Source organism: Euprymna scolopes, chromosome 40 (genome assembly GCF_053919585.1).
Source record: "Euprymna scolopes isolate OS-2025 chromosome 40, ASM5391958v1, whole genome shotgun sequence".
Lineage (NCBI taxonomy): Eukaryota > Metazoa > Mollusca > Cephalopoda > Sepiida > Sepiolidae > Euprymna > Euprymna scolopes.
The window spans coordinates 22,629,594-22,657,384 of NC_136521.1; the positions used below are offsets into that span (position 1 = coordinate 22,629,594).

General features: G+C 33.2%; 1 protein-coding gene across 1 annotated transcript in view; it reads left to right on the plus strand.

The window, feature by feature from the left end:
* The first annotated feature begins 494 nt into the window (after positions 1-494).
* Positions 495-27,791, plus strand: part of LOC145265428 (uncharacterized) — a 159,152-nt gene continuing 131,855 nt past the window's right edge. Inside the window, exon 1 of the mRNA XM_080121261.1 lies at positions 495-664. Within this exon, the coding sequence (XP_079977387.1) occupies positions 610-664 (55 nt within the window). The 5' untranslated portion in view covers positions 495-609. The remainder of the gene's footprint in view (positions 665-27,791) is intronic.

Genomic DNA, 27,791 nt, shown 5'->3' on the forward strand with positions numbered 1-27,791 from the left:
AAATAAAAATTATTTCTTTCTTAAAAATTTCAACAGAAGATTAATACCGCATTTACAATTGTAGCATGGTTCTCTCTTTCTTTGACTCCCCATGAGGGCACATTTGGCGAAAGTGTTGGGTTTTTATTTGAAGAAAATTCGGCCCCTCAAAAAGTATGGTAACAAAAACGCTACCTTGCGAATGAAAGCGCCTCAAACAATAAATCCGTACCTCATCTGAAAGGAGGAAGTAATACCTGTTTCTCTTTGCTTTGACCGTCAGAACGAGTATTAACATTCTTTATATAGAATTCATATAGAGGGGTATCTTTAAATAAGATACGCTCTCTTTTCTATATAACAATGAACTACCTTTGTGATATTAGTTTCGATTTGGAGTAACAACAATAAAAAAAAAAAGAAGAATAGGCATGTACTGATTGCTGATTGGTCAGAATAGAGCAATCTGATTTCTGATTGGTTGGATTAACTTCAACGTCATTTTGTTTCATTCAATTTTTTTTCTAAAAGAAATAAGATAAATAAAAGTTTTGTAGCCGATACGACACGGACAGTGACTAAAGTATTAGTTGCATAAACAACTTCCCCTTTTTAAGTGTGAAAAGAATTATGGAAGGCCGACATGCAGTTGCTTTTATGGTATTTGGCTTATGTTTACTCATAGGTAAGTGTTGTTGTTGTTGTAGTAGTAGTAGTAGTAGTAGTAGTAGTAGTAAGAATGGTGGTGCTAGTGATGATGAAGTTTCTCAAGGTAAACCGTTAAAAACTCAACTGCTTTTTTTTCTTTTGATTTTTCTTACTGCACACACGCACACACACACACACACACACACACACACACACACACACACACATACACACGCACATACTAGCAAATATAAGGTTGGTGCAAAAATAATGTCGTTTTTATCAGATATATCCGTAAAAAAAAACGACATTATTTTTGTACAAACCTAATATATGCTTCCTTTAGTCGCATGATTCTTGGTATTATAATAACAGAACAGACATTACACTAACCCTCTCCCCTAAAAAAAATATAAAATAAAATAGTATTCCTTGAGAAAATAATTTCATGACAACGGACCAGATACTTCCCCAAAAAGGAGTGTAATACTTAGGAGAATTACTTACATGCCCTTAAAAACGAGAAGGTAATTTTTAGAAAGAGTGTCTTCACCTCAATTAAAATATAATATAATAATAAATCAAATAATTGAATGCAGTCAATTTTTTTGTAATGAAATCAATTGAATTTTACGGGTTAATTTTTTTTCAATTTTTAAACTTTAAAAATCTATCAAAGTTTTTCTATTCGTTCAATTTTTACGATATTTTCAGGGTCAATGTGAAATTTTATGCTCTTTCCAATAAATCGAATATAATATTTTAGACAAACGTTTTTTTTTAATCCCCCCCCATTTTGAACTGTCTATTAAAATTTAAATAATTAATTTACTCACCAAAGTTTTATATATCACAAATTAAAGATAAAAGATCAATTAATAATATATTGTAAATTAAAACAAAAAGAAAGTCCAAAGTGTAAAACCTTTTTTTTTTTAAACCACGTTTATTTTTTATTTTTTTATTGGAAGCCTATGTAATGCTTATATTGTCCAGGAAGTATTGGACGCTGACGACAATTTTTTCTGTTTCATTCAATATTTTCTTAGATATTTAAAAAAAAAAATTCACTCAATAAAGAAGAATTAAAATATAATAAATCAAAAATTTATGTATTTTTTTTGAGAAAAGAAAAAAAATTCCTCAACTGTTTTTTTTTTAACTTATAAGTAAAATTTGACTATTTTTAAACTATGGGAACACATATTTCTTCACTCACAAGGCTAAACGGCTAACGTGAACGTGTGGTTTTTACTGCCTTCTGTCAGTTCATAGTTCTAAACAAGAACAAACCGGTACTTCCGGGTTTTCGATAAGAACGTAAAAATGCTTGCATAATTGCGCCTTTTTCAAATAGTCGTTTAAAAAATTCTTTTATTAAAAAAATAAAGGGAATTTAAAATATAAATATTGATAAATTCTGAGCAATGAAGAATGAAACTACACATTCAATAGTAATTTTCATAGGTAGTGATTTTTTGGAATTTATATCGATTTTTTATAATCGAAGTAAGTAAAATTTCGTTGATTTTCTTCAAATCTTTTTTAAAGAAAACCGATTAAAAAAAAAACAAATATTGCATAATTTGCTATTACACCTGTTATTTTTTAAAAAAATTTGGTCTTTGCTCCTTTAATTGAAAAAAAAATTAGGGTTTGAATTACATTTTTCAAGTAGTTATAAGCTTATAAAGATAGGAGGTCGAATTATTCAATTTTTTTTTCACGCATTCTTAAGATCGGTTACTGATACTGCTAGCAAATTGGTGAATCTTGGGAGCATTTACATATTCTGCTTGGTGAACAGAAATCTCTTTTATTAATTTAATCTAGCCTTTTTCACTGATTCATACAAGTTGAATACCAGCCTATTGTTTACCTGCAATAACAAAAATCTCTTAATTGTCCAAAATGCTTAAAATCGTTTCTGCGCCTTAGTTAATTAAAAAAAATAATAAATAAATAAAAAACAACTTTAAGTCAATCCGATGCATATCTCTGAAGTTATCAAATGTTTTTCCCAACTATATGTGGTAACAAAATAATGTGACGTCGACAAGAAAGAAACACAAACACAAATAAAAATTGTTTTGAAAACTTGAGGAGGAAGAAGAGGAAGAGTATGTAGGATTCGTCCTGTTAACCATGTTTGTTACTAGCGGAGTTTTGGCCAGGTTGAGAAAAAAAGAGGGAGTCTTGAATTTTTGTGCTACAGTTGCTGTCAAAAATCCTCACACGTGTCTGATATTGAATGAGAGAGAGAGAGAGAGAGAGAGAGAGAGAGAGAGAGAGAGAGAGAGAGAGAGAGAGAGAGAGAGCTAACAGACACGTCTTGTCATTGAAGCCCCGAAAAGCAAAAGACATAAAGAATTTTAAAAAACGCGCTTGTGATGTTGGTGGAAATCTAAAACATAAGCCTGTGATTGGCTGTTTTTCATACAATCGCATAGCACACTATTAGTGACTCCGTAATAATTCCAATACAAATTTACCATTTTATCCACATAAAATGCATAAAAAGACAGATTTTTTTCTTCAATAAAAAGTTTGAACAAAAGTCCACAATAGAGCTAACATCTGCATCAATCTAGCTGCCATCAGACCTTTGTCAACATTTATACACACTCTGACATACACATGCACACAACACATTAATTCTTCCACACTGTCATCTGCTCATCAAAAACAAATGTATAAATTTTTATTCATTTTAATATTCCTAATATTTTTCAATGAAACCAAATGAACATTTACTCTTATTAATTACTTTTGAGCAAATGTAGTTTTTGTAGTTCAATGCAGAAGTTTAATTAGCATTTTTCAGACATGTGGATAACACAGGGTCTTTAAATTATCGATTCAGTCTTCCTCCATATCTCAACTAATATATTCCTCTAATTCCTCAATATCTCAGGTGATGTTTTCCCCTAATTCCTCGATATCTCCTCTAATATATTCCACTAATTCTTCAGTATCTCATCTAATGTATTCCTCTAACTCCTCAATATCTCATCTAATGTATTCCTCTAACTCCTCAATATCTCATCTAATGTATTCCTCTAACTCCTCAATATCTCATCTAATGTTTTCCCCTAATTCCTCGATATCTCCTCTAATATATTCCACTAATTCTTCAGTATCTCATCTAATGTATTCCTCTAACTCCTCAATATCTCATCTAATGTATTCCTCTAACTCCTCAATATCTCAGCTAATGTATTCCTCTAACTCCTCAATATCTCATCTAATGTTTTCCCCTAATTCCTCGATATCTCCTCTAATATATTCCACTAATTCTTCAGTATCTCATCTAATGTATTCCTCTAACTCCTCAATATCTCATCTAATGTATTCCTCTAACTCCTCAATATCTCAGCTAATGTTTTCCCCTAATTCCTCGATATCTCCTCTAATATATTCCACTAATTCTTCAGTATCTCATCTAATGTATTCCTCTAACTCCTCAATATCTCATCTAATGTATTCCTCTAACTCCTCAATATCTCAGCTAATGTTTTCCCCTAATTCCTCGATATCTCCTAAATATATTCCACTAATTCTTCAGTATCTCATCTAATGTATTCCTCTAACTCCTCAATATCTCATCCAATGTTTTCCCCTAATTCCTCGATATCTCCTCTAATATATTCCACTAATTCTTCAGTATCTCATCTAATGTATTCCTCTAACTCCTCAATATCTCATCTAATGTATTCCTCTAACTCCTCAATATCTCATCTAATGTTTTCCCCTAATTCCTCGATATCTCCTCTAATATATTCCACTAATTCTTCAGTATCTCATCTAATGTATTCCTCTAACTCCTCAATATCTCATCTAATGTATTCCTCTAACTCCTCAATATCTCATCTAATGTTTTCCCCTAATTCCTCGATATCTCCTCTAATATATTCCACTAATTCTTCAGTATCTCATCTAATGTATTCCTCTAACTCCTCAATATCTCATCTAATGTATTCCTCTAACTCCTCAATATCTCATCTAATGTTTTCCCCTAATTCCTCGATATCTCCTCTAATATATTCCACTAATTCTTCAGTATCTCATCTAATGTATTCCTCTAACTCCTCAATATCTCATCTAATGTATTCCTCTAACTCCTCAATATCTCATCTAATGTTTTCCCCTAATTCCTCGATATCTCCTCTAATATATTCCACTAATTCTTCAGTATCTCATCTAATGTATTCCTCTAACTCCTCAGTATCTCATCTAATGTATTCCTCTAACTCCTCAATATCTCATCTAATGTTTTCCCCTAATTCCTCGATATCTCCTCTAATATATTCCACTAATTCTTCAGTATCTCATCTAATGTATTCCTCTAACTCCTCAATATCTCATCTAATGTATTCCTCTAACTCCTCAATATCTCATCTAATGTTTTCCCCTAATTCCTCGATATCTCCTCTAATATATTCCACTAATTCTTCAGTATCTCATCTAATGTATTCCTCTAACTCCTCAGTATCTCATCTAATGTATTCCTCTAACTCCTCAATATCTCATCTAATGTTTTCCCCTAATTCCTCGATATCTCCTCTAATATATTCCACTAATTCTTCAGTATCTCATCTAATGTATTCCTCTAACTCCTCAATATCTCATCTAATGTATTCCTCTAACTCCTCAATATCTCATCTAATGTTTTCCCCTAATTCCTCGATATCTCCTCTAATATATTCCACTAATTCTTCAGTATCTCATCTAATGTATTCCTCTAACTCCTCAATATCTCATCTAATGTTTTCCCCTAATTCCTCGATATCTCCTCTAATATATTCCACTAATTCTTCAGTATCTCATCTAATGTATTCCTCTAACTCCTCAATATCTCATCTAATGTATTCCTCTAACTCCTCAATATCTCATCTAATGTTTTCCCCTAATTCCTCGATATCTCCTCTAATATATTCCACTAATTCTTCAGTATCTCATCTAATGTATTCCTCTAACTCCTCAATATCTCATCTAATGTATTCCTCTAACTCCTCAATATCTCATCTAATGTTTTCCCCTAATTCCTCGATATCTCCTCTAATATATTCCACTAATTCTTCAGTATCTCATCTAATGTATTCCTCTAACTCCTCAATATCTCATCTAATGTTTTCCCCTAATTCCTCGATATCTCCTCTAATATATTCCACTAATTCTTCAGTATCTCATCTAATGTATTCCTCTAACTCCTCAATATCTCATCTAATGTATTCCTCTAACTCCTCAATATCTCATCTAATGTTTTCCCCTAATTCCTCGATATCTCCTCTAATATATTCCACTAATTCTTCAGTATCTCATCTAATGTATTCCTCTAACTCCTCAATATCTCATCTAATGTTTTCCCCTAATTCCTCGATATCTCCTCTAATATATTCCACTAATTCTTCAGTATCTCATCTAATGTATTCCTCTAACTCCTCAATATCTCATCTAATGTATTCCTCTAACTCCTCAATATCTCATCTAATGTTTTCCCCTAATTCCTCGATATCTCCTCTAATATATTCCACTAATTCTTCAGTATCTCATCTAATGTATTCCTCTAACTCCTCAATATCTCATCTAATGTATTCCTCTAACTCCTCAATATCTCATCTAATGTTTTCCCCTAATTCCTCGATATCTCCTCTAATATATTCCACTAATTCTTCAGTATCTCATCTAATGTATTCCTCTAACTCCTCAATATCTCATCTAATGTATTCCTCTAACTCCTCAATATCTCATCTAATGTTTTCCCCTAATTCCTCGATATCTCCTCTAATATATTCCACTAATTCTTCAGTATCTCATCTAATGTATTCCTCTAACTCCTCAATATCTCATCTAATGTTTTCCCCTAATTCCTCGATATCTCCTCTAATATATTCCACTAATTCTTCAGTATCTCATCTAATGTATTCCTCTAACTCCTCAATATCTCATCTAATGTATTCCTCTAACTCCTCAATATCTCATCTAATGTTTTCCCCTAATTCCTCGATATCTCCTCTAATATATTCCACTAATTCTTCAGTATCTCATCTAATGTATTCCTCTAACTCCTCAATATCTCATCTAATGTATTCCTCTAACTCCTCAATATCTCATCTAATGTTTTCCCCTAATTCCTCGATATCTCCTCTAATATATTCCACTAATTCTTCAGTATCTCATCTAATGTATTCCTCTAACTCCTCAATATCTCATCTAATGTTTTCCCCTAATTCCTCGATATCTCCTCTAATATATTCCACTAATTCTTCAGTATCTCATCTAATGTATTCCTCTAACTCCTCAATATCTCATCTAATGTATTCCTCTAACTCCTCAATATCTCATCTAATGTTTTCCCCTAATTCCTCGATATCTCCTCTAATATATTCCACTAATTCTTCAGTATCTCATCTAATGTATTCCTCTAACTCCTCAATATCTCATCTAATGTATTCCTCTAACTCCTCAATATCTCATCTAATGTTTTCCCCTAATTCCTCGATATCTCCTCTAATATATTCCACTAATTCTTCAGTATCTCATCTAATGTATTCCTCTAACTCCTCAATATCTCATCTAATGTTTTCCCCTAATTCCTCGATATCTCCTCTAATATATTCCACTAATTCTTCAGTATCTCATCTAATGTATTCCTCTAACTCCTCAATATCTCATCTAATGTATTCCTCTAACTCCTCAATATCTCATCTAATGTTTTCCCCTAATTCCTCGATATCTCCTCTAATATATTCCACTAATTCTTCAGTATCTCATCTAATGTATTCCTCTAACTCCTCAATATCTCATCTAATGTATTCCTCTAACTCCTCAATATCTCATCTAATGTTTTCCCCTAATTCCTCGATATCTCCTCTAATATATTCCACTAATTCTTCAGTATCTCATCTAATGTATTCCTCTAACTCCTCAATATCTCATCTAATGTTTTCCCCTAATTCCTCGATATCTCCTCTAATATATTCCACTAATTCTTCAGTATCTCATCTAATGTATTCCTCTAACTCCTCAATATCTCATCTAATGTTTTCCCCTAATTCCTCGATATCTCCTCTAATATATTCCACTAATTCTTCAGTATCTCATCTAATGTATTCCTCTAACTCCTCAATATCTCATCTAATGTATTCCTCTAACTCCTCAATATCTCATCTAATGTTTTCCCCTAATTCCTCGATATCTCCTCTAATATATTCCACTAATTCTTCAGTATCTCATCTAATGTATTCCTCTAACTCCTCAATATCTCATCTAATGTATTCCTCTAACTCCTCAATATCTCATCTAATGTTTTCCCCTAATTCCTCGATATCTCCTCTAATATATTCCACTAATTCTTCAGTATCTCATCTAATGTATTCCTCTAACTCCTCAATATCTCATCTAATGTATTCCTCTAACTCCTCAATATCTCATCTAATGTTTTCCCCTAATTCCTCGATATCTCCTCTAATATATTCCACTAATTCTTCAGTATCTCATCTAATGTATTCCTCTAACTCCTCAATATCTCATCTAATGTATTCCTCTAACTCCTCAATATCTCATCTAATGTTTTCCCCTAATTCCTCGATATCTCCTCTAATATATTCCACTAATTCTTCAGTATCTCATCTAATGTATTCCTCTAACTCCTCAATATCTCATCTAATGTATTCCTCTAACTCCTCAATATCTCATCTAATGTTTTCCCCTAATTCCTCGATATCTCCTCTAATATATTCCACTAATTCTTCAGTATCTCATCTAATGTATTCCTCTAACTCCTCAATATCTCATCTAATGTATTCCTCTAACTCCTCAATATCTCATCTAATGTTTTCCCCTAATTCCTCGATATCTCCTCTAATATATTCCACTAATTCTTCAGTATCTCATCTAATGTATTCCTCTAACTCCTCAATATCTCATCTAATGTATTCCTCTAACTCCTCAATATCTCATCTAATGTTTTCCCCTAATTCCTCGATATCTCCTCTAATATATTCCACTAATTCTTCAGTATCTCATCTAATGTATTCCTCTAACTCCTCAATATCTCATCTAATGTATTCCTCTAACTCCTCAATATCTCATCTAATGTTTTCCCCTAATTCCTCGATATCTCCTCTAATATATTCCACTAATTCTTCAGTATCTCATCTAATGTATTCCTCTAACTCCTCAATATCTCATCTAATGTATTCCTCTAACTCCTCAATATCTCATCTAATGTTTTCCCCTAATTCCTCGATATCTCCTCTAATATATTCCACTAATTCTTCAGTATCTCATCTAATGTATTCCTCTAACTCCTCAATATCTCATCTAATGTATTCCTCTAACTCCTCAATATCTCATCTAATGTTTTCCCCTAATTCCTCGATATCTCCTCTAATATATTCCACTAATTCTTCAGTATCTCATCTAATGTATTCCTCTAACTCCTCAATATCTCATCTAATGTATTCCTCTAACTCCTCAATATCTCATCTAATGTTTTCCCCTAATTCCTCGATATCTCCTCTAATATATTCCACTAATTCTTCAGTATCTCATCTAATGTATTCCTCTAACTCCTCAATATCTCATCTAATGTTTTCCCCTAATTCCTCGATATCTCCTCTAATATATTCCACTAATTCTTCAGTATCTCATCTAATGTATTCCTCTAACTCCTCAATATCTCATCTAATGTTTTCCCCTAATTCCTCGATATCTCCTCTAATATATTCCACTAATTCTTCAGTATCTCATCTAATGTATTCCTCTAACTCCTCAATATCTCATCTAATGTATTCCTCTAACTCCTCAATATCTCATCTAATGTATTCCTCTAACTCCTCAATATCTCATCTAATGTTTTCCCCTAATTCCTCGATATCTCCTCTAATATATTCCACTAATTCTTCAGTATCTCATCTAATGTATTCCTCTAACTCCTCAATATCTCATCTAATGTATTCCTCTAACTCCTCAATATCTCATCTAATGTTTTCCCCTAATTCCTCGATATCTCCTCTAATATATTCCACTAATTCTTCAGTATCTCATCTAATGTATTCCTCTAACTCCTCAATATCTCATCTAATGTATTCCTCTAACTCCTCAATATCTCATCTAATGTTTTCCCCTAATTCCTCGATATCTCCTCTAATATATTCCACTAATTCTTCAGTATCTCATCTAATGTATTCCTCTAACTCCTCAATATCTCATCTAATGTTTTCCCCTAATTCCTCGATATCTCCTCTAATATATTCCACTAATTCTTCAGTATCTCATCTAATGTATTCCTCTAACTCCTCAATATCTCATCTAATGTATTCCTCTAACTCCTCAATATCTCATCTAATGTATTCCTCTAACTCCTCAATATCTCATCTAATGTTTTCCCCTAATTCCTCGATATCTCCTCTAATATATTCCACTAATTCTTCAGTATCTCATCTAATGTATTCCTCTAACTCCTCAATATCTCATCTAATGTATTCCTCTAACTCCTCAATATCTCATCTAATGTTTTCCCCTAATTCCTCGATATCTCCTCTAATATATTCCACTAATTCTTCAGTATCTCATCTAATGTATTCCTCTAACTCCTCAATATCTCATCTAATGTATTCCTCTAACTCCTCAATATCTCATCTAATGTATTCCTCTAACTCCTCAATATCTCATCTAATGTATTCCTCTAACTCCTCAATATCTCATCTAATGTTTTCCCCTAATTCCTCGATATCTCCTCTAATATATTCCACTAATTCTTCAGTATCTCATCTAATGTATTCCTCTAACTCCTCAATATCTCATCTAATGTATTCCTCTAACTCCTCAATATCTCATCTAATGTTTTCCCCTAATTCCTCGATATCTCCTCTAATATATTCCACTAATTCTTCAGTATCTCATCTAATGTATTCCTCTAACTCCTCAATATCTCATCTAATGTATTCCTCTAACTCCTCAATATCTCATCTAATGTTTTCCCCTAATTCCTCGATATCTCCTCTAATATATTCCACTAATTCTTCAGTATCTCATCTAATGTATTCCTCTAACTCCTCAATATCTCATCTAATGTATTCCTCTAACTCCTCAATATCTCATCTAATGTTTTCCCCTAATTCCTCGATATCTCCTCTAATATATTCCACTAATTCTTCAGTATCTCATCTAATGTATTCCTCTAACTCCTCAATATCTCATCTAATGTATTCCTCTAACTCCTCAATATCTCATCTAATGTTTTCCCCTAATTCCTCGATATCTCATCTAATGTATTCCTCTAACTCCTCAATATCTCATCTAATGTATTCCTCTAACTCCTCAATATCTCATCTAATGTATTCCTCTAACTCCTCAATATCTCATCTAATGTTTTCCCCTAATTCCTCGATATCTCCTCTAATATATTCCACTAATTCTTCAGTATCTCATCTAATGTATTCCTCTAACTCCTCAATATCTCATCTAATGTATTCCTCTAACTCCTCAATATCTCATCTAATGTTTTCCCCTAATTCCTCGATATCTCCTCTAATATATTCCACTAATTCTTCAGTATCTCATCTAATGTATTCCTCTAACTCCTCAATATCTCATCTAATGTTTTCCCCTAATTCCTCGATATCTCCTCTAATATATTCCACTAATTCTTCAGTATCTCATCTAATGTATTCCTCTAACTCCTCAATATCTCAGCTAATGTTTTCCCCTAATTCCTCGATATCTCCTCTAATATATTCCACTAATTCTTCAGTATCTCATCTAATGTATTCCTCTAACTCCTCAATATCTCATCTAATGTTTTCCCCTAATTCCTCGATATCTCCTCTAATATATTCCACTAATTCTTCAGTATCTCATCTAATGTATTCCTCTAACGCCTCAATATCTCATCTAATGTATTCCTCTAACTCCTCAATATCTCAGCTAATGTTTTCCCCTAATTCCTCGATATCTCCTCTAATATATTCCACTAATTCTTCAGTATCTCATCTAATGTATTCCTCTAACTCCTCAATATCTCATCTAATGTTTTCCCCTAATTCCTCGATATCTCCTCTAATATATTCCACTAATTCTTCAGTATCTCATCTAATGTATTCCTCTAACGCCTCAATATCTCATCTAATGTATTCCTCTAACTCCTCAATATCTCAGCTAATGTTTTCCCCTAATTCCTCGATATCTCCTCTAATATATTCCACTAATTCTTCAGTATCTCATCTAATGTATTCCTCTAACTCCTCAATATCTCATCTAATGTTTTCCCCTAATTCCTCGATATCTCCTCTAATATATTCCACTAATTCTTCAGTATCTCATCTAATGTATTCCTCTAACGCCTCAATATCTCATCTAATGTATTCCTCTAACTCCTCAATATCTCAGCTAATGTTTTCCCCTAATTCCTCGATATCTCCTCTAATATATTCCACTAATTCTTCAGTATCTCATCTAATGTATTCCTCTAACTCCTCAATATCTCATCTAATGTTTTCCCCTAATTCCTCGATATCTCCTCTAATATATTCCACTAATTCTTCAGTATCTCATCTAATGTATTCCTCTAACTCCTCAATATCTCATCTAATGTATTCCTCTAACTCCTCAATATCTCATCTAATGTTTTCCCCTAATTCCTCGATATCTCCTCTAATATATTCCACTAATTCTTCAGTATCTCATCTAATGTATTCCTCTAACGCCTCAATATCTCATCTAATGTATTCCTCTAACTCCTCAATATCTCAGCTAATGTTTTCCCCTAATTCCTCGATATCTCCTCTAATATATTCCACTAATTCTTCAGTATCTCATCTAATGTATTCCTCTAACTCCTCAATATCTCATCTAATGTTTTCCCCTAATTCCTCGATATCTCCTCTAATATATTCCACTAATTCTTCAGTATCTCATCTAATGTATTCCTCTAACGCCTCAATATCTCATCTAATGTATTCCTATAACTCCTAAATATCTCAGCTAATGTTTTCCCCTAATTCCTCGATATCTCCTCTAATATATTCCACTAATTCTTCAGTATCTCATCTAATGTATTCCTCTAACTCCTCAATATCTCATCTAATGTTTTCCCCTAATTCCTCGATATCTCCTCTAATATATTCCACTAATTCTTCAGTATCTCATCTAATGTATTCCTCTAACTCCTCAATATCTCATCTAATGTATTCCTCTAACTCCTCAATATCTCAGCTAATGTTTTCCCCTAATTCCTCGATATCTCCTCTAATATATTCCACTAATTCTTCAGTATCTCATCTAATGTATTCCTCTAACTCCTCAATATCTCATCTAATGTTTTCCCCTAATTCCTCGATATCTCCTCTAATATATTCCACTAATTCTTCAGTATCTCATCTAATGTATTCCTCTAACTCCTCAATATCTCATCTAATGTTTTCCCCTAATTCCTCGATATCTCCTCTAATATATTCCACTAATTCTTCAGTATCTCATCTAATGTATTCCTCTAACTCCTCAATATCTCAGCTAATGTTTTCCCCTAATTCCTCGATATCTCCTCTAATATATTCCACTAATTCTTCAGTATCTCATCTAATGTATTCCTCTAACTCCTCAATATCTCATCTAATGTTTTCCCCTAATTCCTCGATATCTCCTCTAATATATTCCACTAATTCTTCAGTATCTCATCTAATGTATTCCTCTAACTCCTCAATATCTCAGCTAATGTTTTCCCCTAATTCCTCGATATCTCCTCTAATATATTCCACTAATTCTTCAGTATCTCATCTAATGTATTCCTCTAACGCCTCAATATCTCATCTAATGTATTCCTCTAACTCCTCAATATCTCATCTAATGTTTTCCCCTAATTCCTCGATATCTCCTCTAATATATTCCACTAATTCTTCAGTATCTCATCTAATGTATTCCTCTAACTCCTCAATATCTCAGCTAATGTTTTCCCCTAATTCCTCGATATCTCCTCTAATATATTCCACTAATTCTTCAGTATCTCATCTAATGTATTCCTCTAACTCCTCAATATCTCATCTAATGTTTTCCCCTAATTCCTCGATATCTCCTCTAATATATTCCACTAATTCTTCAGTATCTCATCTAATGTATTCCTCTAACTCCTCAATATCTCATCTAATGTATTCCTCTAACTCCTCAATATCTCAGCTAATGTTTTCCCCTAATTCCTCGATATCTCCTCTAATATATTCCACTAATTCTTCAGTATCTCATCTAATGTATTCCTCTAACTCCTCAATATCTCATCTAATGTTTTCCCCTTATTCCTCGATATCTCCTCTAATATATTCCACTAATTCTTCAGTATCTCATCTAATGTATTCCTCTAACTCCTCAATATCTCATCTAATGTTTTCCCCTAATTCCTCGATATCTCCTCTAATATATTCCACTAATTCTTCAGTATCTCATCTAATGTATTCCTCTAACTCCTCAATATCTCAGCTAATGTTTTCCCCTAATTCCTCGATATCTCCTCTAATATATTCCACTAATTCTTCAGTATCTCATCTAATGTATTCCTCTAACTCCTCAATATCTCATCTAATGTATTCCTCTAACTCCTCAATATCTCAGCTAATGTTTTCCCCTAATTCCTCGATATCTCCTCTAATATATTCCACTAATTCTTCAGTATCTCATCTAATGTATTCCTCTAACTCCTCAATATCTCATCTAATGTTTTCCCCTAATTCCTCGATATCTCCTCTAATATATTCCACTAATTCTTCAGTATCTCATCTAATGTATTCCTCTAACGCCTCAATATCTCATCTAATGTATTCCTCTAACTCCTCAATATCTCAGCTAATGTTTTCCCCTAATTCCTCGATATCTCCTCTAATATATTCCACTAATTCTTCAGTATCTCATCTAATGTATTCCTCTAACTCCTCAATATCTCATCTAATGTTTTCCCCTAATTCCTCGATATCTCCTCTAATATATTCCACTAATTCTTCAGTATCTCATCTAATGTATTCCTCTAACGCCTCAATATCTCATCTAATGTATTCCTCTAACTCCTCAATATCTCAGCTAATGTTTTCCCCTAATTCCTCGATATCTCCTCTAATATATTCCACTAATTCTTCAGTATCTCATCTAATGTATTCCTCTAACTCCTCAATATCTCATCTAATGTTTTCCCCTAATTCCTCGATATCTCCTCTAATATATTCCACTAATTCTTCAGTATCTCATCTAATGTATTCCTCTAACTCCTCAATATCTCATCTAATGTATTCCTCTAACTCCTCAATATCTCATCTAATGTTTTCCCCTAATTCCTCGATATCTCCTCTAATATATTCCACTAATTCTTCAGTATCTCATCTAATGTATTCCTCTAACTCCTCAATATCTCATCTAATGTATTCCCCTAATTCCTCGATATCTCCTCTAATATATTCCACTAATTCTTCAGTATCTCATCTAATGTATTCCTCTAACTCCTCAATATCTCATCTAATGTTTTCCCCTAATTCCTCGATATCTCCTCTAATATATTCCACTAATTCTTCAGTATCTCATCTAATGTATTCCTCTAACTCCTCAATATCTCATCTAATGTATTCCTCTAACTCCTCAATATCTCAGCTAATGTTTTCCCCTAATTCCTCGATATCTCCTCTAATATATTCCACTAATTCTTCAGTATCTCATCTAATGTATTCCTCTAACTCCTCAATATCTCAGCTAATGTTTTCCCCTAATTCCTCGATATCTCCTCTAATATATTTCACTAATTCTTCAGTATCTCATCTTATGTATTCCTCTAACTCCTCAATATCTCATCTAATGTATTCCTCTAACTCCTCAATATCTCATCTAATGTTTTCCCCTAATTTCTCAGTATCTTACTTATTGTATCCCTCTAACTCCTCAATATCTCAGCTAAGGTATTCCCTTAATTCCTAAATGTCTCAGTTTATGTATTCCTCTAATTCCCCCATATCTAAGCCAATGCATTTCCCAATTTCTCAACAAATGTATTCCCCTAATTCCACTGTATCTCAGCTAATGTATTCCCCTAATTTCTTAATATCTCACCTAATGTATTCCCCTATTTCCTAAATATCACAATGCTAATTCCATAATATCTCAGCTAATGTATTGCTCTTATTCCTCCATATCTCAGCGAATATATTTCCAAAATTCCTCCATATCTCAGCTAATGTATTCCTCTTATTCAGCTGATATTTTCCCTAATTCCCTATAATCCCAGCTGATGTATATCCCTAATTCTTCAATATCTTTGCTAATGTGTTCCCATTAATTCCTCTTTATCTCAGCTAGTGTATTCCCATAATTGCTCTAGATATAAGCTAATGTATTCCTCTAAATCCTCAATATGTAATTCATTCGTCAACATCTAAGCTTATGTATTCGCCTTATTCCTCAATTTCTCAGCTAATGTATTCCCCTAATTCTCACAATATCTAAGTTTATTCATTCCACCAAATTTCCTAAATCCTTCAGCTAATGTCTTTCCTTAATTTCTCAATATCTCAGCTAATGTATTCCCCTAATTCTCTAATAATCTCACCTAAAGTATTCCCCTTGTTCCTCGATATATATGCTAATGTATTCCCTTATTCCTCAATATCTCAGAAAATTTATTCCCCTAATTCTCTTTCGTTATCTCAGCTAATGTATTCCCTCATTCCTGAATATAATCCTTAATGTCTCAACTGATGTATTCCCTCTATTCCTCCATATCTCAGCTCATCTATTCCCCTAATTTCTGAATATCTCAACTTGCATATTCCCTCGATTCCTCCATATCTCAGCTAATGTATTCCCTCAATTACTCCATATCTCAGCTAATGTATTCCCTTAATTTCTCAATATTTTAGATTGCGTATTCCCTCAATTACTCCATATCTCAGCTAATGTATTTCCCTATCTCAACTACTGTCAATTCCCCCATATCTCAGCTAATGAACTCTCTTAATTTCTAAATATCAAAGCTTGCATAATTCCTCAATTCCTCAGTATCTCGGCGAATGTATTCTTTCAATTCCTCAATATCTAAGCTAATGTATTCCCCTTATTTCTCAATATCTCAGCTTGCGTATTCCCTCAATTCCAAAATATCTCAGCTAATGTATTCCCTCAATTTCTCCGTATCTCAGCAAATGTCCTTTTCTCTTCCCTGTAACCTCTATCTCACAGAAGAGATGTTGCGAGTTTGTCTCTACTGTATCATTATTTTCATGGAAAGTGTTCGACTGAGCTTCAGTCTATGGTCTCCCCTCGCTAAACTTTCACAAGAAGCACTCGTCTAGCTGAAAACACTATCAATAATTCCCCTCACTCTTTATCTGTGCCTAAACTTAAACATAGATTCCATGAACAAAGCTTCTTTCTTAGAACTGCACGCCTGTGGAACTGTTCCGTTTTCCAACTGACTACAATATGGTTGTGTTCAAGTCAAACATAAACAAGTTCTTGATGAGCCGTACCACTTGTTAACAAATTTACCGAATTTCCATTACTAACGATTACTATATTGTCCAATTTCTACTGTACACTCTTTAACCCTTATCCTCGAGTGGCCTCTTGGCCTTGATAAGTGGTGATGCCTATGTAAAAAAAAAAAAATGTATTCCCCTAATTTCTCAGCCTGCATATTCCCTCAATTTGTCATTATTATAATTAATGTATTTTCTTAATTTCTCAATATCCTAGCTCGCGAATTCCATCATTTCCTCAATATCTCAGCTCATGTATTCCCTCAGTTTATCAACATATCAGCTAATTTCTCCATAACTCAGCTAATGTATTCCCCTAATTTCTCAATATCTCAGCTTGCTTATTCCCTCAAATTCTCCATATCTCAGCCAACGTATTCCCTTAATTTAATAATATCTCAGATTGCGTATTCCCTCAATTCCTCAATATCTCAGCATATATATTCCCCCAATTCCTTTTAGCTAATGTATTCACCAAATTTCTCAATATCTCAGCTTGCATATTCCCTCATTTCCTCAGTATCTCAGCTAATGTATTTCCTATATCCTTCCATATCTCAGCTAATGTATTTCCTATATCCTTCCATATCTCAGCTAATGTATTTCTTATATCCTTCCATATTTATGCTAATGTATTCTGCTAATTTCTCAATATCTCAGCTTGCGTATTCCCTCAATTCCTCCATATCTTAGCTAATGTATTCCCCTTATGTCTAAATATCTAAACTTGGGTAATTCCTTAATATCTCAGCTAATGTATTCCCTCAATTCTAACTATATAAGCTTGCGTAATTTCTCAATTCCTTAATAACCTGGCGAATGTATTCCCTTAATTCTTCAATATCTCGGCTAATGTATTTCCTCAATTCCTCCATATCTCAGCTATTTCTTAATATCTAAACTTGCATAATTCCTCAATATCAGATAGCTCCCGTACATTCATATTTGATCTACCTCTGCATTCCATGTTTAAAAAGGACATGTCCTCTATAGTATCAGACCTGACCGAATGGTTAATTGTAGGCATAGACCGATTCATACCATCTAAAAAATTCCAACAAAAACCTAACAGGCAGCAGAATGTGCTGCTGTCATCGCGCACAGAAATCACTTTTTCCATTGCTACCAACGTAATAGATGTACTGAGACTAAAGCTGCTTTCAGGACTGCCAGCAACCACTGTAAAAGAGTAATAAAAAATGCAATCTGTCGGTTAAATCCAAAGTTGCTGAGCAGCGGCTTGGTTCCCACCAGTTTTGGCAAATAGCAAACATGACCCTGAACAGAAGCATCCATTCTATCCCAACCATCATCAATGGACCTCAGGTCATCTCGTCAGCATCAGACAAGGCCAAACTATTTGCCAAGAACTTTGCAGCTAATTCTACCCTATGCAACGAAGGCCATCAACTCCCAGTATTTCCTCCTATAACAGACAACACACTATGCAACATACAAATATCTGTATGTAAGGTTTGATTCCAGACGGCATTCCAATTATAGTGTTGAAAAAGCTTCAACCAAAACTTGCCCCCATACTTACAAAACTGTTTAAGCATTGCCTTAAGGAGAAATGCTTTCCAACACCCTGGAAAACCTCGTCAGTATGCTCTGTATTTAAGAACTCAGGTGATAAGTCATCTCCCTCTTAGTACAGACCAATAAGTCTTTGGTGTGCCATGAGTAAGCTGCTGGAATCCGTATTAAATAGAGAAGTAGTCAACCACCTCAGCAGAAATAACCTTGTTAGTGACATGCAATATGGTTTCCGTTCTGCTAGATCTACAGCTGATATGCTAACGGTTATATCTCATAGGATTAGTGAATCTCCCAACAAAGGCTTCCTTTCTAGGGCAATTGCTCTTGACATATCAAAGGTCTTCGATAAGGTATGGCATAAGGGCCTACTTCACAAGAGTTCCAGCTACGGTATTACTGGAAATGTTTTTTCAATTATTAAATCATTTCTCTCTGATAGGTTCATAAGAGTAGTGGTTGATGGGCAGAAATCAGAGGCCCAGAGTATTAATGCTAGAGTCCCTCAGGGGTCCATCCTGGGCCCAACTCTCTTCCTGATCTATATCAATGATCTCCCAAAACACATACTTAAATCATTTTTTGACATCTATGCTGATGACACGACCATCTACGGCAACACATCAAAGGCCGTAAATGACAAAGTTCTCTTTGATTCTCTCTCCTCTGATCTTGAGTGCGTGGTACAGTGGGGGAAAAGGTTGCTGGTTACTTTTAATGCATCTAAAACCAAACTCCTATTTTTACATCATCAATGCTCTGATCCCCATCTGGCATCAATTGAAATGGATGGCTCTCGCCTAGGAGAAGCTCAATGTTTTGACAAGCTTCTGGGTTTGACCTTTACTCCTGATCTGAAATGGAACACGTACATCAAGTCTGTTGCCCAGGTCACTGGGAAAATGATGAGATCCTTCTACCGCTCCAGAAGATATCTCACTACTGATGTAATTCTCTATCTGTATAAAAGTTAAGTACGTCCAAGGATGGAGTACTGCTGCCACATCTGGGCTGGAGCTGCTAAAAACAGCCTATCCTGCCTTGACAGAGTACAAAATAGACTTCGTGGCTTAGTGGGGGATGCCCTTTTCTCTTCCTTGCAACCTCTCTCCCACAGAAGAGACATTGCGAGACTGTCTTTGTTTTATCGCTATTTCCATGGCAAGTGCTCGTCCGAACTCCAATTTCTGGTCCCCCCTCGCCAATCTTTCGCAAAAAACACCCGTCAGTAATTTCCTCCACTCTTTATCTGTGCCTAAATCAAAATGTAGATTCCATGAACAAAGCTTCTTTCTTAGAAGTGCAACTGTGGACCTCTCTTCCGTTTGCTTGTTTCCAACCTGACTTCAACTTGGATGTCTTCAAGTCCAACATAAACAAATTCCTGATGAATCGCCCCCTTAAGTAAGACACTTTATCAAATCTCCAATACTAACGATTACTACGATACTATCCCATTGATTACTGTAGAGGCAATAACCCTTATCCCCGAGTGGCTTCTGTACCTTGATAAGTGTAATGTAAAAAAAAAAAAAAATCTCATTTCCTCAATTACTCAATATCTCAGCAAATGTATTTCCTAAATTTTGCAAGTCCTCAAAAAATATGAACAACCATTTCACGTTTTCTCATACATTAAACATCTCTTTTGCGAATTTATGCTTTTGAACTCGTTATTCTTTTGTTCTCTCTCATAATTAAGTAATCCTTAAAAACGTTTTTTGTTTCAAATTTGCACCATATTTTTTTACGCCGTTCTTATCAAAAGTTGGCCAAATCTATTTTGAGATTTAAAAAAACAGTTTGGTTTTAATATCTTTTTTTTTCTGTGATCACCCTCAAAAATAGCTATATGGACTTTAAGCCGGCGTGTGACAAACTTATTATACAAAATCCATACTTTCAAACTTCGGGGCTCCTTACAAGCCACTTGCGGACCTCATAAAATTTCTTTTTGTAAAAAAAAAAAATCATGGATCAGTTCATTTAAAGAAAAATTAACCTGTGAGATAGTAAAAAAAAATCATGGATCAGTTCATTTTTTAAAAAAAATTAACCTGTGAGATAGTAAAAAAAAATCATGGATCAGTTCATTTTTTTTAAAAAATTAACCTGTGAGATAGTAAAAAAAAATCATGGATCAGTTTATTTAAAAAAAAATTAACCTGTGAGATAGTAAAAAAAAATCATGGATCAGTTCATTTAAAAAAAAATTAACCTGTGAGATAGTAAAAAAAAATAATGGATCAGTTCATTTAAAAAAAAATTAACCTGTGAGATAGTAAAAAAAAATCATGGATCAGTTCATTTTTTAAAAAAAAATTAACCTGTGAGATAGTAAAAAAAAATCATGGATCAGTTTATTTAAAAAAAAATTAACCTGTGAGATAGTAAAAAAAAATCATGGATCAGTTTATTTAAAAAAAAATTAACCTGTGAGATAGTAAAAAAAAATCATGGATCAGTTTATTTAAAAAAAAATGAACCTGTGAGATAGTAAAAAAAAATCATGGATCAGTTTATTTAAAAAAAAATTAACCTGTGAGATAGTAAAAAAAAATCATGGATCAGTTTATTTAAAAAAAATTAACCTGTGAGATAGTAAAAAAAAATCATGGATCAGTTCATTTAAAAAAAAAATTAACCTGTGAGATAGTAAAAAAAAATAATGGATCAGTTCATTTAAAAAAAAATTAACCTGTGAGATAGTAAAAAAAAATCATGGATCTGTTCATTAAAAAAAAAATTAACCTGTGAGATAGTAAAAAAAATCATGGATCAGTTCATTAAAAAAAAAACCTGTGAGATAGTAAAAAAAATCATGGATCTGTTCATTAAAAAAAACCTGTGAGATAGTAAAAAAAAATCATGGATCAGTTCATTAAAAAAAAAAAAACTGTGAGATAGTAAAAAAAAATCATGGATCTGTTCATTAAAAAAAAACCTGTGAGATAGTAAAAAAATATTATAAAAGATAAACGAACAGATTGTGAAAGGAAAAAACAAAAAATAATCTTTCCTTTCCAGTCATCTAATTTCAACTGCAATTGAGTGGTATTATGCGCAACACAAACTAGCGACATTGGTCTCAATAAAGTAGTGATTTATGCCAACTTGCATAACAATGTCTGCGTGAGATGAAGAAAGATAGTACACGAGTCATTGAGTTCTTTTCGCCTACCCTTCCCCGTGCCATCGGCCAGAGGAAGGTTCTAGAAAATACGTTCTTGGAGTTCTGTTCGATGCGCACAGCTCGTGAAATCTCTCTAGTTTTTGTTTTATAGGCATTTTTAAGTTCGCGTTGGCTTATTACTTTTACATAGATGTGTTATTTTGGAGGTTTGGAATGATTTTTATTGGTTGAAAATACTTTGAATTAACACATTCTTGTGAAAACTTACAGGTTTTTGCGAATCACAAAAAAGAGCAAATCCAAATGAAGCAGAGAAAGATAGAGCTATTCAAGACATTTTAAAAAGTTATTGGCGTTAATTCATTTGCAAAAGCAACTGCCACTACACTCTTTTGTAGGATAGACCCTAATGTAAATGTGGTATTGTGGTTACTGAGATGGTTTTAGTTAAAAGTAGGATAGACATTTGTTTATCACTGTAGACCAATGCCCAATCCTCACCCACACACACTTTCGATAGCCTTGTGCCTAATTTGTTTTAAATGTAATTTTAAAAATATTTTCTGCAAATAAATAATTCAAAGTGTAGTACCTGTTTGGTCTGATGCCCTTATTTGTAAGAAAATGCAGATAGGCGCATGAAAATATTCTCCTCTCCCTTTGTTGTTGAGCTGGATTACCCCTCCCACCATGTAAAACCGACATTTTAGAAAAAGTTTTTGGGATATATTTCTTCTTCTTCTTCTTCTTCTTCTTCTTCTTCTTCTTCTTCTTCTTCTTCTTCTTCTTCTTCTTCTTTTTTTTTTGTCTTGAAGTTGCTTCACTACTGCTGATGTTGTTTGTCATGTGACTAATTTCTGCCTGTTGATTGATCTGTGCATTCCTGCGTTTTGTAATAAACTTCTAAGCTGAAGTTGGCAGATGAGACTTGCCATTTGAAATGTGTTGACATGCTATTTACTCTCCGTCTAAACAGGGCGTTAAAATGTTAAAGTGAACTCAGCTAAGTTACTTGGCGAATAATATTGAAGTGGTTGTGTCTAAGTTATAATGTTGAAGTGATCGTGTCTAAGTTATAATGTTGAAGTGATCGTGTCTAAGTTATAATGTTGAAGTGATTGTGTCTAAGTTATAATGTTGAAGTGATCGTGTCTAAGTTATAATGTTGAAGTGATCGTGTCTAAGTTATAATGTTGAAGTGATCGTGTCTAAGTTATAATGTTGAAGTGATCGTGTCTAAGTTATAATGTTGAAGTGATTGTGTCTAAGTTATAATGTTGAAGTGATCGTGTCTAAGTTATAATGTTGAAGTGATCGTGTCTAAGTTATAATGTTGAAGTGATCGTGTCTAAGTTACCTGACGAATTTGTGTCTCGCTGAGAGAAATCTCGATCAAGCAAATGCAATGTCGGAAAAATACCAGCTTGCAGGAGAGAAAGACATTTGGGAAATATTCTCACTAGAAATAATTAAATTGGAAGTGTCTATAACTATAACTAGATATTTCTTCCTAAGGCTTGAAGAAAATGGATACGTCTCAAGCTGCCGTTTTTCTAAGTTAAAAGAAAAGAATATTTTATCCTGACTCAAAAAAGGACGAGAATTTTTGTTTTATTATTGGACTTCTTGCCTCTTCAGAGAACGTTATTATCCGAAGAACTATCAGTAATTGTTTTTTTCGAGTTATTCTTTCAGGAAAAGGAGGAAATAAATTCCTCGCTATAAAAGACACTCTAGGAACATTACTTCAGATAATAAGTTATCTTTGTCTGCAGATATTTCAACTAATCTACTCGAGAGGACTTTTATTTTAAAAAAGATGACATTACAAAATGTAAGCTTAAATTGCAAACAAAGGGAACAAACTCTTTTCGACCTTTCTAAGAAAAAAAACTACATTGGTTGAAATCTCATATCACGGGAGTAAGTAAAAAAAGGCCTATTCAACCCGTCTATCTTTCTTTCTTTCTATCTTTCGCAATTGTTACCACACAAAGGACTTTCTTTGTAGCTGAGAGCAAAATCTTAGTAGCAGACAGCTTGTGAAATTTTTTTTCAGCTCTAAGTTTCTTTTTTTCCTTTTCCTCATAAAATTGTTTGTATCCATCAAGTCTTTTTTCTTCTCATTATTTTTGTACTGCTTTTCTCTATCTTTGTATTGGTAACATTTTTATATCTCGAAGTGACCTTCATTGGAAATGATGATAATAATTTCGACACCTTAAGTAGGTAAGGACAGTAATTCTCTAAAGAGCCACTACAGTATAAATGAACTTGTTACTGCTCTACTTCTTCGGCAACTACCAGTCGACCTGAAAAAAAAATTATTATTATTATTATGTAACTAAGAGAGGAGGGACATTCCTTGCATTTTTTACTTGCATACCCACCTCGTCCCCTAGATTTAATTTGTGACTTAGTAGCTTTTTCTCCCTCTCTATCTTTCTTTTCTCTGTCTGTCTGTCTATCTCTCTCACACACACACACACACACACACACACACACACACACACACACACACACACACACACACACACACACACACACACACACACACACACACTTACATCTTCAGTGGGAAGGAGGCAAGTAAATAGACAGTAATTCTCAGAAATGACCTTGGTAAACTTGTTGCAGTTCTGCTTCAGTAACTGTCAGTCAACAGGAACGATTATCATTACTACTAGAATTATTGACATCCATTATGTGAATGCAGCTGGCTCAGGGAACGAGAGTGTATTACACCACAGCTACTGAGAGAGAAGGAGGCCAGTGAACATGGCAGCGTGATGTCATTGCCAGATCGACATGTAGGTAAAGGGTGCTTTGCCTACCGAGAAAAGCTGTCTAAAGTTTTCTGTGTTCAACCACGTGGCCACACCAATAGACATGAAAATATTTTCCGTTGCCTTAGACAATGGCTGTGGTAATTTTATGAAGGTAGTCCAAACGTGCATGTATTTTCTTCTCCTAAAGAGAAAGAACAATTCTCCATTTGTATAATTCTATAATTGCAATTATTATAATTGCACATTGGGATACTTTTAATCTAATAAAATATAGCAAGAAGTGAATTTGTTTTGGAACTTTTCTTATATGTCTATCGAAGAAAGTCGAATATTTCATTTTATTTATTTTTTTAAACTGCAAAACAAACAATTTTTATATGAGAATATTTTCAGTCCGTTCTTTTAATAATAAATAAAACTTTTTATTGAGTATTTTCAAATATTTTAAAGTTAGAAGCATTTTTAACGACTGTTTTTTTGTTCTTGTTCTTGTTGTTTTTATATATATATTTTTTTTTAACTAAAATGATTGATGAATTCAATAGTTTAGCACCAGTAGTAATTTATTTCTTTGAAATATATTTAAAACTTAAAGTTTTTGTTTGTTTTATAACATTTTATCTATAAATAATTTACATGACTGAAATGGGAAATGAAATAGAGAAATTCTCTATTCTCTTCAGAGACATACGAACACAAATTCATCTTAAAACTTTATTAACTAATCAGTTTTAAGCAAAGTTTTGATATGAACTAAAAATAAAGAGTACATTCAATTTTAGTTAACATATTTTCTTGTGTTTTATTTTATAAATATACTAACTGTACCCTGCCATGTGTTGCTGTGGCTCAATTTGGTATAATGGAAAATTCTAATAAAAAGAGAAAATGCGTGTTTCTTATATTCTTAGTACAGAATCCACTGCAAAAAATTAAAAAAAAAATGGCGAAAATGAAAAAAAAATGGTACTCTTGCAGAATTGGATCCGGACTTCGGGAGTTACCGTCAATCATAGCTTGGGCTCGACCAACATTCAGTGGATTAAGCCGAACGTTGCTAAAACGTTGAAACGCTAAATAGTTTTTTTTATTATTGTATTTACAAATGTGAGTTTTTAATTAATATTTGGGTGAGGGGGGGGGGGTTACTATACACAGATTCAAAAAAGTTGTCCAAAAACGAATAAATGAAAGCAAAGGTAAGGTAAATTACGTTTCTACCTAACTGGATAAGTTTTGAGTGTTTTTATTTAATGTAAAATGTTTAATCGGCTCGAAAAACTCAGTATTTATTGATGTATTTGAAAAAGACGAATGGTCGCGGACTGTTGAACACGTTAAGTTTAGGAAAATCAGTTAAAAACTAAAAAACTATAGAAAACAGTGTCAGACACCCACTGATTATATGTTATTGTGACAAAGGTTGACATATTCGGTGGGTTTCTGACAGTATTTTGTATAGTTTTTTTAGTTTTAAATCATTTTCCCAAACTTAGCATCATCAACAGTGTCCGCCACCATTTGTATTTTTCAAATACACTGATAAACACTGTTTTTCGAGCCGACTAAATGTTACAGTAAATAAAACGGGTTTGTATTACTAAATACAGAAACGAAAAAGGCGTCGAAAAATAAATATAACAAATAAATGTTATCAAAGGCAAGATAAGTTACTTTTCTACGTAACTGGATAAGATTTTAGTGTTTTTATTTCGTGTAAAATGTTTAATCGGTCTGAAAACATGTAGTGTTTATCGGTATATTTGAAAAATACAAATGGCGGCAGACTATGTTGAACACGTTAAGTTTGGGAAAATGAGTTAAAAGTAAAAAACTATACAAAATACTGTCAGGAACTCACTCAATATATGTTACCGTGACATAGGCAGACATGTATTCGGTGGTTTTTAACAGTATTTTGTATAGTTTTTTAGTTTTAACGCATTTTCCCAAATTTAACGTGTTTAACACAGAGTCTGCTGCTATTTGTAATTTTCAAATATTGCAGTAAACGCTGTGTTTTTTGAGCCAAATAAACATTTTACATTAAAACAAAACTAAAAAATTATCCATTTTGGTAATAAAGTAACATATCTTGCCTTTGATAATATTTGTTATACATTTACTTTTTGACAACTTTTTCGAATCTATATGTACAGTAGTATAAACCCAATAAAAACACTAAAAATTATCCAATTAGGTAGAAAAGTAACTTATCTTGCCTTTGAAAATATTTACTTGTTATATATTTGTTTTTGTTGACAACTTTTTCAAGTCTTTGTGCAAGTACAAACCCAAAGGGGGTATTTTTCTGTCTAATTTTATTTTTGGTACCGCACTTAAATTTAAATTTCACAATATCTTTTTTTTTGGGGGGGGGGGTATTTTTTTTACATTAGGTCCACCTCCACAATTTTCGACTATGCTGAATAAGAAAATCTTATTTAAAATTTGCAGAGACAAGTAGTTTTCGAGATATAAAGACCTGTACTATGCACTACAATTCATTGGCGGCCATGAATAAACACTCTCAACCTCCTCATATTAAGAACGGCTTTCGGAATAAACAACACCCATGCCTAACCACATGTTTTAACCTTTTACCTGTCTTTCATCTACTGAAAACAGCTTTTGGAATAAATACCACCATTCTCCCCATGTTAAGAACGGCTTTCAGAATAAACACCCCCAACCTACCCATGTTAAAAATTGTGGAGGTGGACCTAATGTGAAAATTTACCTTTAGTTTTTTTAATAAATTGTTAGTTGAAAGCACAGAATAGTGACAAAACACCATCCCCTCCCCTTGGTAAGAATGGCTGAAAAAATAACGGTTTTCTTGGTAGAAACTTTTCTGTATTTCACCTAACAATTTCTGGTGCTAATGCACTTACTGATCCGCACTATTTTTAAATCATATTTCCAAATTTAATTAAAGTTTTATGATATGTTTTTTATTCAATTGTAAGGTTAAAGTACAGAATAGGTACAAAACACCTTCCCCTCCCCATATTAAAAATGGCTTTTTAAATAATAAGGTTATTATTTCAGCATAGATCACTCTATGCATGAGTACCTAATATTTTTATATTTTCTAAATAACATTATTTCAGCACGGTATTTTCTATCTATTTTTGTTCATTAAATTGTTAGGTGAAAGTATAGAATAGATGCAAAACTCTCTCCCCATGTTAAGAATAA